Here is a 14246-nt window from a genome sequence, read left to right as displayed (position 1 = left end):
GGGGCCCCGCCCAGCTGCCCCACCCACCAGCCCACCAACGTCGAGGAGAGGCGTGTCAGTCCCGGTTCCTTCCACCAATCCGCGCCGGCCACAGCTGGCTTTCCCGCCCGGCCCCTTCCCGGGTCTGAGCGAGGCGCGGCCCCGCGCTGCCGGCCAATCAGGCGCCCGACGGCGTCCCGCCTGGGCCCTCGTTCGCGGAGGCCGGAATCCGCCCGTTGCCGGGGAGCCCGCGGCGCCGTCTCTCCGCGGCAGCAGGCGGTGGCGGGGAGCCGGCGCGTGGTCGGTTTCGCCACCCTCCCGCTCGCTCGGGTAAGGGCCGCGGGGCTGCGTCTCCTCCGGGGACCAGCGGGCAGGGACGGGGCCGCGCTCGGCACCACCGCCGGGCGCCCGCCCGCCGGGCCGCGCGCCGCCTGCCCCGAGATCCCGGCATGCCGCGGGGCCCGGCGGGAGGGGGCTGCGCGCCGGAAGTGGTCCCCGCCCGGCGGGGTCGGGGCTGCGCGGCGGTCCCCGAGCGGCGGAGGCGAGGCGGGCGGCCCGGAGAGAATCCCAGCCCTGGCGGCGGCTCGGAGCGGGTGCTGGGCCACGGCGCCCTTCCCTGAGGGGACGAAAACACCTCGGGGAAGGAAGGTAGCTGGGTTTGGTGGAAGAGAGTGGTCGGGTCCTGGCCGGCAAAGCGAGGAGCGTCACGGCGTGTTGGGGTGGCGGTCGGGAAGCAGTGACGGCTTCCGGAACGGGGAGTGAGCGGCAGGTGTGGTGGCGGATGACGAAGGGCCCGAGCGCAAGGCTGGGGAGGGTGGGCTGTCACGGGGTAGGAGGGGGTACCGCACGGGGAGAACCCCCCGGAGCAGATCTGCACACGCCGCGTTGCCCAACTTTACCAGCGATCAGAGAAATCCGCATTAAAATAGTCTCGCCTGGGGGCGCCTGGCTGGCTGGGTCCGGAGAGCTTGCGACTCTTCCTTTCCGGGAGGGGAGTTAGAGCCCCACGCCGGTGCAGAGAGGACTAAAGAATAAATAAATTAGCTTAAAAAAGTTAGTCTGCTCCCCAAGTACCACCCTCACGACCCTTTGGTAAAACCGTGCTGAATGTATTGCTTGCCCTGGTGGGGGTGGGGTGGGGGTGGGAACCCCTCCTCGGAGCTTCGGCAGTCGGTCTCTCAAAGGGATGACTGGCAAATTGGGAAAGTATTGAGAACCGCAGGGTTGGGTTAAGGTGGATCTTTCCGCCTGGGGGCTTGATGGGATTGGGTAAGGATCCTGCCCTAACCGCCTAGCATTGGTGGAAACAGCAGAGGCGAGGGTTTCGGAGACCTCATGGTGCAGATGATTGAGGTTTCCCGTTGAAGAGTTGATCCATCTTTTGGGGGGGTTCATACTGCACAGTCAAGCCGTTTGAACAGTGAAAATATCCTGGTCTCCCAGGATAGTAAAGTCACGCTAATGTAAACAGTAAGGTGGGGGTGGGGAGAGTGTAGGTAGTTTCAGCCCTCAGCGCCCAGGCTGTGTGTCGGGTACATACTTCTGGTTTTCAGAAAGCCACACTCTAAAACATTTGGGCGCCTGGGGCGTCTGGTAAACGTCGGACTCTTGATTTCAGTTGGGTCATGATCCCAGGGTTGGTGAGATCGAGCCCCGTGTAGGACTCTGTGCTGAGTGTGGCGCCTGCTTGGGATTCTCTCTCCCCCTCTCTGCTCCCTCCCCCTCCCTCTCAAAAAGTAACAAGAAATAAACAATGTTACACCTACCAGATTGGCAGAAATTAGGATGTTGGATAGTGTCAGGTGTTGGTGAAGACATGAGAAATGTTCTGGGACTGCGAGGGGGGGGTGTGTCAGTCAGCCTGAGCTGCCACCTCTGCCCCTCCCCCGGAGTTCTGGAGAACATTTTGGCGGTATTTAGTGGCATCAGCATGAATAAGCTGCGTGGCCCAGCAACTACTTGCCTGTGGAAGTAGCCTGCAGGTCCCCGGGGAAACATGATAGGCGGGTGTTCCTTACACGGTTAGTTCTGGAAGCAAGGTGCTGAGAGCGGAGTGGGCACGTCCAGTGTGGTTTACGCGTGTGATAGAGTCGGTGGAAAACTAAGTCGGGACGCCGAGTGTGATGACGTGGCGTGGCTGCAGACGTGAAAACGTAGCGTGCGTGTGGATACAAAACCACGTGTCAGGAATATCTGACACCTAGCACATCAATGACAGAGGGACTGAAAAAGACCTACGTTAAAACACTAGAGTAGGTTCCTCTGGGAGCTGAAAGACGGGAGAATCCAGTAAGGACCAAAAAGTGCCTTGAAATAGGAAATACTCCGTAGGCACGCCCGAGGTCCTTAACCGGGAAGACAGCTGTTGGCGGAGGTCACGGGATGAAGGCCGTTGCAAGCTGTGTCCAAAGAGCTTGAACTTGATCTGAAGGAAGGTGTTGGGGAGCTCGAGGAAATGGAAATCCTGCCAAGCCACAGCCCTCTCTACAGACGTGGGTGCGCATGTCCAGGTCACCGTGCGTCGTGTCGTCTGTGGGTGGGGTTACAAAGGCGGAAAGAAATTCTGCCCACTTTATTTTTATTTTTTTAAATTTTTTAATGTTTTATTTGTTTTTGAGAGAGAGAGAGAGAGAGAGAGAGAGAGAGAGAGAGAGAGAGAGATTGATTGCGAGCAGGGGAGGGGCAGAGAGAGAGAGGGAGACACAGAATCCGAAGCGGGCTCCAGGCTCTGAGCTGTCAGCACAGAACTCGACGTGGGGCTCGAACTCACGAACCGTGAGATCATGACCTGAGCCGAGTGGGACGCTTAACCGCCTGAGCCACCCAGGCGCCCCAGAAATTCTGCCCACTTTAGGCGGCCCACCAGTTGAACACGATTTAGCCGTCATATAACACGAATTCTCGAGATTAACGATGTCTTCTCTTCCTGTAAAAAAATTGGCCTGCACCATTTTTTAAATTTATTTATTTAAAAAAATGTTTTTAACATTTTAATTTTATTTTTTGAGAGACAGAGACAGACAGAGTGCTAGTTGGGGAGGGGCAGAGAGAGAGGGAGACACAGAATCCCAAGCAGGCTCCAGGCTCTGAGCCGTCGGCACCTAGCCCGATGCGGGGCTGGAAGCCACAGGCCGTGAGATCATGACCTCATCCGAAGTCGGGTGCTTAAGCGACTGAGCCACCCAGGAGCCTGTGGCCTGCACCATTTGCTTCAAATTCTTTCATGAAGGTTCTCCCACGTTCACCTGGTAGTTGAGCTGGCCATTTGTTTGAACTGACTGCCTTTATCTGAAGGAATGATGAGGCCGCTCCCGTTTCTAGAATAAGCGTATTGTACAGCTCGGAAAAGGGTGCCTTGGTTAAATCCCCGCAGTGCTGGGGCGGGGGGAGGGGGTCTGAGTGCTCTTTTCCTAGATGTTTACACTCGAAAGGAATGACCCCAGACCCTTGAAAAATCAGGTCATGGTTATAAAGCTGACAGGAGGCTCAGTCAGCGGCAGCTGGGGCTTTCAGATGGCTGGGTTCGTAGGACGGCGGGTGCGGGGCGGGGGGAGGTTGAGGACATCGGCAGGGGTGTGGTTGGAGGGCTGGGTGGCAGAGCCTAAGTGCAGTGGGTGGACCGAGCAAGGGAGCGGATCTCGGCACTGAGGGCCTTGAAGGCTGTGGTGTAATTTGAGAATGGCACATGAGGTCATGGTCAGTATGTGGGAGCAGCCGGGGAGGGGTTACCAGTAGCAGCGGCCAGGTGAGAAAAGGGACGAAAACCATCAAAACCCAAGAAACGGAGGCTTAGGTCATCCGTCCAAATGTGAATGTCGCCCAGGATGGTAACAGTTCAGGAGACTGAGCCCCAGCCCAGAGCCCTGGATAATGAGGCGGGCGGGGTGGGGGGGGGGGGAGAGCCTCCGGGAGGCCGGGTTTGTATCCTGTCGAGGATGAGCAGGCCGCGTCAGGGCGCACAGACTCCTTAGGTTGCGTCGGCTTCTTCCTTTTGCTTGCTTGCTCACCGCTGTCTGTCACACACTCTTTCATCTTTCATCTGATGCTCCTTTCATCAGACGATTGCTTATCCAAGTGGATTTTCTCCTGTTGACATTTGCAGGTTTCTCGCCGTGGAAATTAACACAGCAGAAGTAGCCGAGATGTCTGTGGACCCGATGGCCTACGAGGCCCAGTTCTTTGGGTTTACGCCGCAGACGTGCATGCTTAGGGTCTACATCGCGTTTCAGGACTACCTGTTCGAGGTGACGCAGGCCGTGGAGCAGGTCATCCTGAAGAAGCTGGACGGCATCCCGGGCTGCGAGATCAGTCCCGTCCAGATTCGTAAATGCACGGAGAAGTTTCTCGGCTTCATGAAAGGACGATTTGACAGCCTCTTTGGCAAAATGGAGCAGCTGTTTTTACAGTTGGTTTTGCGTATCCCGCCAAACGTCTTGCTTCCGGAGGATAAAGCCCAGGAGACGCATCCTTGTGGTGAGAAAGAATTCCAGCTTCTCCAGAGAGAAATTGAAGAGTTGCAGGAGAGATACAAGACTGAAGCACGCGCCCAGCAGGCCCTGCTCGCAGAACTGGAGGAACAGAAAATTGTTCAGGCCAAACTCAGACGGACACTGGCTTTGTTTGACGAGCTCGAGAATGCTGGCAGAGATCAGGGGACTAGTGATTTTAGGGAGAGCCTGGCGTTCCTGGTCCAGAACTCCAGGAAGCTACAGAATATTAGGGACAGTGTGGAAAGGGAAGGCAAAAGACTGAAAGTATCTTAACTTCTAGGCAGTAACAGGACCCGTCAGTAGAGTCACAGAGGATTTATGTCAAGGATGAGTCTTACTCTCGTGAACCGTACGTTTCTCGGCTTCGCTTTGTTCGCGCTCTCTTGTACTCCGCAGCCCCCTCTTTTTTGGCCTGCTCTCCTGAGGTGTCCCCACACCCGCCTGGGCTGATCTCTGGAGCATCTGTCCGTCCCTCAGAGACTCTAGTAGGTGGGAAGGGTCCCTGGTTCAGTAACAACTCACCGAGGGGCACGACTGAGGAGGCAGAGCCGGCTTGGCCCGTCAGGGATGTTTGTAAACGTTCCGCCTTGGTCATGAGTCCTGTGTAACCTTGATCCTTTTGACTCACTCTTTGGATGCGATCAAGTGAGAAAAGGGTTAAGTGGGTGGCTTCCTTATTACCCAGCCACTGCCCCTGGAGAGAGCCAGCACAGACTGCCTGCCCGTGTCCACCCCCGTGTCTTACGTGGGGAAGTTAGCCAAGGGACAGAAGCAAGCAGAAAACACACCCGTGATCTTTAGTAAAGAGGAAAGAAGTTGTTTTCGTTCCTAAAATAAATCCTTTCGTGATCAGGCTTTCAGTGACGGGAAACAGTTTGCTGTCTGGGAGCCCAGCCGTGGAAGACCGTGCGTGGACAAAGAACTGGCCGATCTCTCCGGAATAGAAAGGGAAGCCTGGAATGCAGCCAGTAGCAAGGTTTATATGAAATGACCCCTAGGTATTTGTATAATTTTTTCTCATACTTCAGTTAGTTTTGGAATCCGCGCTGTGCCTAATATTTAATTATCTTATTTATTCACACTCCTAAGCATCAAATATTTAGTTCCCACAGTGGGAAATTTTAGCTGTGTCTTGTGCTTAAATTTAGTGGAGTCTAATACTTTTCTTCTGTAACCCATGTACAACGTCCTGTCCCCAGAGAAAGAGGATAAATAGTGCTGCTTGCCTGCCACGTCTTCCTAAAGAACAGGGTTTGGAGTTTCTCCTTTATATGGAAGAGGAACTCAGGGCATTAATATTTGCGATTAAATATTCATAGATTAAAGATGCCTGTGTTTACCTGGAATATGTGTATTATCAAAGAGTCTTTTCTAGTCCTGTACATTAAATGCATATATTTTAAAGGCTTTGGTTTTTGATTTTTTGCTGTCTAGAATATCATGATATATTTCCTTTTTCAGTATGACCTTCTACCCAAATGAAAATTTTCTATTTTTGCATTTGTAGCTTATTATTACTATTCTTTTCTAAGTAACCTCTGTGTCCAGCGTGGGGCTTGAACTCCTGACCCCAAGGTCAAGAGTCGTGTGCTCCACTGACTGAGCCAGCCCGGTGCTTCATGCTTGTAGTTTATTTAAAATCTCCTAGTACAGAGGGTTAGATGGTGATTCCCCCCAGAGGCATGTCCGTGTCCTGATTCCTGGGACCTGTGACCGTGCCTTATTCGGAAAAAGGGTCTTTAGCAGGAATAATCAAGGATCTGGAGATGAAGGGAGTGTCCTGAAATATCTGCACGGGGCCCCAAATCCAACGACCAGTGTGTTTATTAGAGAATGGCCCGGGGAGATTTGAGACGAGACGAGGAGGCAGTGTGACCGCAGAGGCAGGTGGGAGTGATGTGACCACAAGCCCGGGATGCCGGCAGCCACCGCCGGCTGGCAGAGGCAGGGACCAGACCCCCCGCTAGAGCCTCCAGAGGGAGTGTGACCCCCTTGTTTTGGATTTCTGGCCTCCAGAACCGGAAGGGAGTGCGTCCCTGTCGTTTCAAGCCACTGGGTCTGTTACACGTTATGGTAGCCACGGGAAACTAACACACCTAATTAAACCAGCATATTCATACTTGGAAGGAGGGAGGCTGTTTATTGAGGAGACAGTGCCTGAAAGCTGGTGGTCCCATATGTGCAGTAAGAGGGTTTGTCTGAATGCTGTTAAAATATAGACGTGACCTGGACAGAAGGGCGGAGTCCACGGCATTTAGAACTCAGTAGTTCGTGTTACGTGGAGTGAGTGCTTCGCAATTGGCCGCTACTCATACCGTTTGCCACGGTAGCGTCTCAGCAGGTGCAGTCACCCACCTGGCCCCATCATCCTCTAAGAATTCAATTCCTCCCCCAAAGGGTCAGAAGTAAATCAGGATAATAACCCACGCTTACCCACTCTGCTTCCCGGCCCCTCCCAGCCAGCCTCCGTCTCCCCCCGTTCCCTGCTCCCCTCTACGCGAATCCCAACCTTCGGTTTCCTCGGACGCCTTCTCCCCTGCTTTCCTAGCACGTGTTCCCCCTCGGCGTCAGGCCCGTGCCCACTGGGTACCCCCGTCCTGCTGCCGCGGCACCAGGCAGCTGGTAGGTAGACAGTTGGGCGCGGTGTTAATGGAAAGTAAAGAGCAGACATGGGTCCTGTTACAAGGTGGGGAAAGGGTGGTAGAGTGTCCCCCGGATCAAGAAGGCTCTGAGACCAGAGAGCAGCAGGCGACCCCACACAGGTAACAGTTTCCTTCGGGGTAACTTACTGACGCGGGATCGGGCGGCCAACCATCCAGCTGCCCGGCTCTTCTCGGCCACATCTGGCCCTCAGTCCGCAGACTTTTACAGAGCAAGGGACGAGCAGTAGGGCCTTGTGGTGAGGTCACAGGGTTCACGTGCACCTGATGTACAGCCAACCTTTGATCAGATCACGTGGCGCCACTACCTGTACATCAGGAAGGGGAAAGACCGTTAATCCCTACCATTCATGGGAGGCCGAAACAGACCTCCCCCGATCCTGACCTGGGTGGGCGTTTCTAAGGTATGTGTATTAACCTCCCCGGGGCCCGGAACACGTGGCCGCAAGAAGGGTCGTGGGGAGAACACGAGCAAGACGGAGGGATGTTCTCAGCGTGCCTCCTGACTACTGACCCTACATGAGGGGTGGCCAGGTAAGACGTTCCACGCTCGGTTCCGGTGCGTGTGTGCCGGCACGGGATGGGGGGGGTCCCCATACCATCAAGTAACTTTTGGACACCACCTGGGTCTCCTACAACTCAATTCTGACCGTATATACGCCGTGGTAACATCATATTCACCAGTCCAACGAGGCTGCCCCCTCGTCAGACGCCAGCCACAAGCCCAGGTGGTTAGCCTCTGCTTCTGACCAACTGCCTGTCAATCGGTCACAGGTTCCCATGACCCCCTCCTCGGGTTCAATTTGCTCCAGTGGCTCTTGGAACCTGGGAGACCTTTTTACCGTTAGACTAAAAGTTTATTACAAAGGACGTATGAATCAACAGCCAGATGGAGAGATACATAGGACGAGGTCCCAAACGAAGGAGTTTTTGTCCCCGTGGGGTTTGGGGCCAGTGTGGTGGCATGTGGGAGCTTTCCAAACCCCCTCCTTTGGGGTTTGTATTCAGGCTGCGTCACATACATCAATGGCCATTGGTGTTTGAGGTTGGACCCCTACCTCACACCATGTACAAAAGAGAACCCAAAATGGATCAAAGATCTAAATATAAATGCCAGAACTATAAAAATGCTTGGAAGAAAACATAGGCTTAACTCTTCCTGAGCTTGAATTAGGCAGTCGTTTCTTAGGACACCAAAACACAAGGAGCAAAGGGAAAAAGATCAATGACATCATCAAGATTAAAGATCAAAAAAAAAAAAAACCCTTTGATGGGGCACCTGGCTGGCTCAGTGGGGGGAGTGAGCGACTCTCGATCTCGGGGTCATGAGTTCGAGCTCCGTGTTGGGTGTAGAGATTACTTAAAAATAAAAGATAAAAATCAAAGATTAAAAAAACCTTTGTACTTCAAAGACATTGTCACGAAAGTTAAAAGGCAGTCCACAGCACGGGAGAAACATTTTGCAAACATACGACCCCGAGATCAAGGTCTTGTAGGGTTCACCTGCTGAGCCAGCCAGGGCCCCCAGCTTTTTTTTTTTTTTTTTGCATTTTTTCAACAGGTCCAATTTTATTTTATTTTATTTATTTTTTTTAATGTTTTATTTTATTTTTGAGACAGGGAGAGACAGCATGAACGGGGGAGGGGCAGAGAGAGAGGGAGACACAGAATCGGAAGCAGGCTCCAGGCTCTGAGCCATCAGCCCAGAGCCCGACGCGGGGCTCGAACTCATGGACCGCGAGATCGTGACCTGAGCTGAAGTCCAACGCTTAACCGACTGAGCCACCCAGGTGCCCCAACAGGCCCAATTTTATAAAGGCGCAGAGGATCTGAAAAGATATTTCTTCAAAGAAGGTAGACTGGTAAACACAGGAAAAGATCGTCGACATCATTGCCATCAGGGAAATGCAAACCAAAAGCATGATGAGATTCCACTTCATACACACTAAGGTTATGTCTTAAAAAAGGAAAAGGTTATCAGACGCTTGGGGGGCTCGGTCGGTTAAGTGTCTGACTCTTGATTTCGGCTCATGTCATGATCTCACGGTTCATGAGTTCGAGCCCGGCATTGGGCTCTGCACGACAGTGCGGAGCCTGCTTGAGATTCTTCCTCTCTCTCTCTGCCCCTCCCCTATTTGTGCCATCTCTCTCTCTCTCTCTCTCTCTCTCTCTCAAAAATAAATAAAACCTTAAAAAAAAAAGCTTTAGGGGCGCCTGGGTGGCGCAGTCGGTTAAGCGTCCAACTTCAGCCAGGTCACGATCTCGCAGTCCGTGAGTTCGAGCCCCGTGTCGGCTCTGGGCTGATGGCTCGGAGCCTGGAGCCTGTTTCCAATTCTGTGTCTCCCTCTCTCTCTGCCCCTCCCCCGTTCATGCTCTGTCTCTCTCTGTCCCAAAAATAAATAAACGTTGAAAAAAAATTAAAAAAAAAAAAGCTTTAGTTTGGCAAGGAAGTGGAGAGATTGGAACCCTCCCACAGTTCAGGCGAGAATGTAAAATGGTACAGCCACTTTGGGAAACAGTCTAGAAGTTTCTCGCACAGTTAAACAGGAAGTTACCCTACGACTCAGCAATCCCAACCTGAGCAAGATGAAAACATGTGTCCACACATACACAGAAAGTTGCGCCTGAATGTCCACAGCAGCTTTATTCACAGTAGCCAAAAAGTGGAAAACCACCCGAATGAACCCACCTAATGGACAAACAAAATGCGGGGTGTCCGTACAATGGGCTCTTGCTCAGCGATAGAAGGGAAGCGCGGATTCCCGCTGCATCAGGGGTGGGCTTTGAAAACATGCCGAGTGACAGACGCTGGTCACCGAGGGCCGCGCGCTGTCCGATTCCGTTTGTACGAAATGTGCAGGACAGTCGAATCCCCAGAGACAGGAAGTCCATTCGTGGTTGCCTAGGGCTGGAGGGGGGGCTGGAGGGAGATGGGTGAGGGGTGCAGGGGTCATGAAATATCCTACTATTGATTAGGATGACGGCTGCACAAATACGCGAATATACTAAAAGCCATTGAACTGTACATTGTATAACTTTTCTTTTTTTTTAAGTAGTCTTCATGCCCAGTGTGGAACCCAACGTGGGGCTTCAACTCAGGACCCTGAGACCAAGACCTGAGCTGCGGAGATCAAGAGTCGGACGCTTAACCAACTGAGTCACCCAGGCACCCCCAGTTGTACACTTTAAATGAATGGGTTCTGTGGTAGGTGAATTACATCTCAATTATGCTGGTAAAAATTACACTCCAGAAACAACGCCTGGGTTCATCTAGTTCCGTCACCGGTCTTGTGACCTGGGGCAAATCCCTTCACCTATGTCTCTTTCCTCATTTTGCAAAATGGAGAAATGAAAAGAAACGCCTCACGGGGCTGCGAGAATTCCAGCTACAGAAGACGTGAAACCTGTCACACGGTAAGTTCGGTTATTAACGAACTTGGCGAGCTCCACGACAGTGAGACTTGTCCCTGTTTTGCTAATCACTGCCTCCCGTGCTAGACTCCCAGGAAACAATGAGATGCGTAAAAACTTAATCCGTGTAGTCTCCCAATTTGAGCTGCCGCTATCCCACGTGGCTAAGTTCCGATTGTCTCCCCCGACGTGAACGTCCTCGTGTCCCACGACGTTCAGAAGCCACTGTCCGCTGTCTCCGTGTATCTCCCCACCCCTGACAGCCCAACACAGAACAGGACCAAGCTGCCCTAAATAGTCGTCTCTCCCACCATCGTGTATGATCTGCTGAGAGTCTGTTTACTGGACGTCTTGTTAGTTTTGCCTGCCCAGCCCCCATGGTTGTGGCGACTTGGATTTTCCTTCGGGAGACGATTTCTTTCCTATAGCGTGCTATTTTCCTGGGACTGCGTACTGAGTCATCTCTTTCGCCTTCCGGACAAAGGTGGGCACGCGACCCTAGCCAGTCACTGAGACTCTCTCTAGGATTTGATTCTTGAGCAACACGTTAAAAGGACCCCCCAAAATGAGTCCATTTGTTTTTACGGTTGAACCCTAAAGGCTGTCCATTAGTACTTGAGGGGAGAGGCTGGATATTTTGGGCAAGGAAACCTCATATTGGAAGCCCAGAAACTGAGGGACAATTGGGAGCTCAAAACAGGGGAGCGGTAATTCAAATATCGTGGGGCATTTAAACCGTGTAAGAGGCAACGTGTCCGGGCCAGACACAAAGCGATCGCCGACAGTTCACGTGACCGTGTGAGAGTACTGGAATTTTAATATCGGTTAGAAAATATGGGCCGAGGGGCGCCTGGGGGGCTCAGTCGGTTGAGCGTCCGACTTCAGCAGGCCCGCGGCGATCTGGGGTCATGGGCACACGGAAATGGGAAGTGACAAGGTGCTGATGTCAGAGTGCACAGGGCTCGTGGAGACACAACCTGGGTGAATCGGAGGGGGGGCAAAGTCTAGAGCTCAGTACCGGGGAGGGGAGGGGACTGGGGCAGAAGTATCTGGTAACGGAGGCAAGCAGGGAGTAAAGCCACAAGGGGACTGTCACAGGCCCGTTAGGGGACAGAACTGGACACGTCGTGGGAAGCTACTAGGGAGAGAGAGAGGCCTGTGTGGCTACTTAGTGGAGGGAGACGCCCCGTCTTGGCGGGATGACAGGTGTCTGGGAGGGGAGGTCGGGGCGCTGGGAGGGGTGTTGGGTGAAACCGGGGCAGCCTGGCACGGTGGCAGATGAATGGACAACTGAATACACAGGAGGCTGAAACAGGGATTTATTTCACGGGAGGTGAGAGGAGCCTCAGGCACATCCACGTGATGCCATTGAACGTCCGTGAATAAAAGGACACGGAAGATGCGTGAATAACCCGCCCAGGTGGGTTTTGGGGTTAGGCCTTTTGGGTCTGGGATGGAAACCAGCTAGGAGTCGGGTCGTTTTCGCCCACGAATTCTTGCCAATGACAGACACCCCACGCCCTTCGCTTTGGGACCCGGAGGAGCTCGGGGTCGGGATGAAGCCGCCGCGCACTCCCCAACCCCACAGAGCCCTCCCGCGCACCCCGGCCAGGGCCCCGGAGGCTCATCCCGCGCAGGCCCCGGGGCCCACGCCGTCCACGACAGGGCGACAGCGTGGCCTCCTGCCAGGACAGCCTCTCCTGCTCGTGGTCTCGGCCCCGGCCGGCGGCCGCAGCAAAGCCTCAGGCAGGAGAGACGCACAGTCCGGGTCAGCAGGCGGCGGGCCACCCGACAGCCGCCACACTCACCGTGTCCTGCGCTCCGGTCCAGCCCCAGCTCCGGGGCCCGGCTGGCGCTCCTGGGGGGCGGGCGATGCAGCACCACAGGGCTCGGCCCGGCCGGGTCAGGGCGCCCACCCTCCCTCCCCGCGGGGCCCGGCTGGTCCTTTAAGGAACCGAAGGTTGGGCTGGGCTCCCCACGCGCGCTCCCACCCGCTGAAGGGTAGGGTCCCGGGCCGCACCCCGACACTCTAAACGCCGGGGGGGGGTGTGTGTGACTGTCCCCTCCCCCCCCATCTCAGCTGCAAACACCCTTCTTTCATCAGGGCAGCGGCTCTGGACGCGCCCGCGGACGCGCGGTCACACCGAGGCGGCGGCGAGCAGGGGACAAAGTAATAAGCGTGAGAAGCCAGAGGAGGGGGTGCGGCGCGCGTCCCGGACACGAAAGGCCGCGCCCGTGGTCTCCCCGCCCGCGCCCGGGCCCTCGGGACCGCGGCAGGTGCACCTAGCTGAAGAAGCAGGAGGTGATGGAGAAGGCGATGGCCGCGTAGACGACAGGTGCGGGCAATGGTCCAGGCAGCAGCCCTCGTCCGGGGCGGGGGGGGGGGGGGGGCGCGCGTCTCGGCCCTGGGGGGCTGCCCCGCGCGGGCCCCCCGCGCCTTCCCTCCCGGCGCGCCGACCAGCCCTCCTGCCCGCGGCCGACGCCGACCGGGGCGCGCGGGCCGCGGGGGGCTCTTCCGGGGGCGGCTCGTCGAACAGGCCCCCGGAGTCGGCGTCGGGGTCCGGGCGGGTCTGCGCGGGGTCCCGGGGCTCGCGCCGGAGGAGCGCGGCCGCCGTGGGCGCGGAGCGCGGGGGTCGCCGCGGACTCGGCCGCGCGCTGTGTCCGCCCGCGGAGGGGGCGGGGCCGCTGGGCTGCGCGCCTCCCCGGCTCCTCCCCGCGCCCGAGACCCGCCCCCCGCGTCCGCGGCGCGTTCCCATGGCAACCGGGGGCGGTGGCGGGGGGAGAGCTGCGAGCGGGGACTACCCCTCCGGGGATGTGAGCAGGGGTCGCCTGGATCCCAGCTGCGCGCGCCGAGCTTCCCGGGGGGGAGGGGCGTTGTCTTAAATGATTTATTCAGAGTCTTTCTGTTTTTTGTTTTTCTTAACCTAAATTTCCGTACATGAGGAAACGAATTCATCATCTGCAGAAAACGTGGAAGTTGGGAAGCGCCTTGCCCAAGTGCAGCCACAAAACAAAGCCTCGCGTCATCCCAAAGCCCAGAGATGGATGGTGTTTCTCCTTCCTTCATTCTTGCCCTCTCCCTACAGCGCCATCTGTATCTGCCTGTCCTGGGCTCTCGGAGGATTCGGAGCATTAGGAACTAGCGCTTTCTCCACGCCCCGCCCCCCACCTCAGTCAGGCCCCTCCGGGCACCCCCAGGCCCTCCTCTGGCTCCCACTCGGGTGTCACACGCTGCTGGGCCCCCCGAGGTTCCAAGGCTGGCTGCGGTTGCCTTGTGGAATGTGGACAGCACGGCCACTGGGCCTGGGTTGGGTCCCAGGGAACTGGAGGGGCGCGCTGGGCCACCCTGCAGGTGCCGCAGACTCAGACGGTCATCAGGGAACTCATGGCCTCCTGTAAGGGAGAGGCCCCCTGGGAACCGGGCCCGGGGTGCAGAAACGGTGTCACCAGGGTGCTCTCTCTCTCCGTCTCAGGGTGTTGCCAGCGATATCTTGCAGGGCCAGAGGCTCCTACACAGCAGGAGGTACTCAGAATACTGCTGATATTCTGATATAAGGAACGGATGGCTGAGCCCATCTCGCAGAGCTTCTAGCCCGCTAGGACACGGAGAACGTGGAACCCTCCAGCATCACCGCTGGGGACGTAAAAAGGTACGGTGGCTTTGGAAAACGGGTTGGCAGTTTCATAAGAAGTTAAACGTGCACCT

The 14246-nt window shown here is 55.8% G+C and overlaps 2 protein-coding genes across 4 annotated transcripts; one reads left to right on the top strand and one right to left on the bottom strand.

Annotated features, from left to right (window-relative positions):
* Nucleotides 1-178: 178 nt before the first annotated feature.
* Nucleotides 179-5876, top strand: MIS12 (MIS12 kinetochore complex component). Of its 3 annotated transcripts, none has more exons than XM_023244565.2 (2): nucleotides 179-309; nucleotides 4082-5876. In XM_023244565.2, the coding sequence occupies exon 2, from the start codon at nucleotides 4122-4124 to the stop codon at nucleotides 4740-4742; it is 621 nt and encodes a 206-aa protein (XP_023100333.1). In that variant the 5' UTR covers nucleotides 179-309; nucleotides 4082-4121; the 3' UTR covers nucleotides 4743-5876. The 3 variants fall into 3 exon arrangements, with proteins under 3 accessions (XP_023100333.1, XP_011287100.1, XP_006939787.1); XM_011288798.3 differs by lacking the exon at nucleotides 179-309 and adding an exon at nucleotides 466-627; XM_006939725.5 differs by lacking the exon at nucleotides 179-309 and adding an exon at nucleotides 612-748.
* LOC109494148 (atherin) lies at nucleotides 4299-13296 on the bottom strand. The gene is given in 4 exon segments (XM_023244500.2): nucleotides 4299-7437; nucleotides 9819-10049; nucleotides 12349-12870; nucleotides 12873-13296. Coding segments are annotated over 2 exon segments (654 nt in total). The 3' UTR covers nucleotides 4299-7437; nucleotides 9819-10049; nucleotides 12349-12640.
* Between the last annotated feature and the right edge of the window lie 950 nt (nucleotides 13297-14246).

Source organism: Felis catus, chromosome E1 (assembly GCF_018350175.1).
Source record: "Felis catus isolate Fca126 chromosome E1, F.catus_Fca126_mat1.0, whole genome shotgun sequence".
Taxonomy (NCBI): domain Eukaryota; kingdom Metazoa; phylum Chordata; class Mammalia; order Carnivora; family Felidae; genus Felis; species Felis catus.
This window is presented reverse-complemented; position numbering and strand designations above follow the sequence as displayed.

Bases quoted from the DNA above. Each gene is read 5' to 3' on its own strand.
- MIS12 (XM_023244565.2), top strand. From the start codon at position 4,122: ATGTCTGTGGACCCGATGGCCTACGAGGCCCAGTTCTTTGGGTTTACG.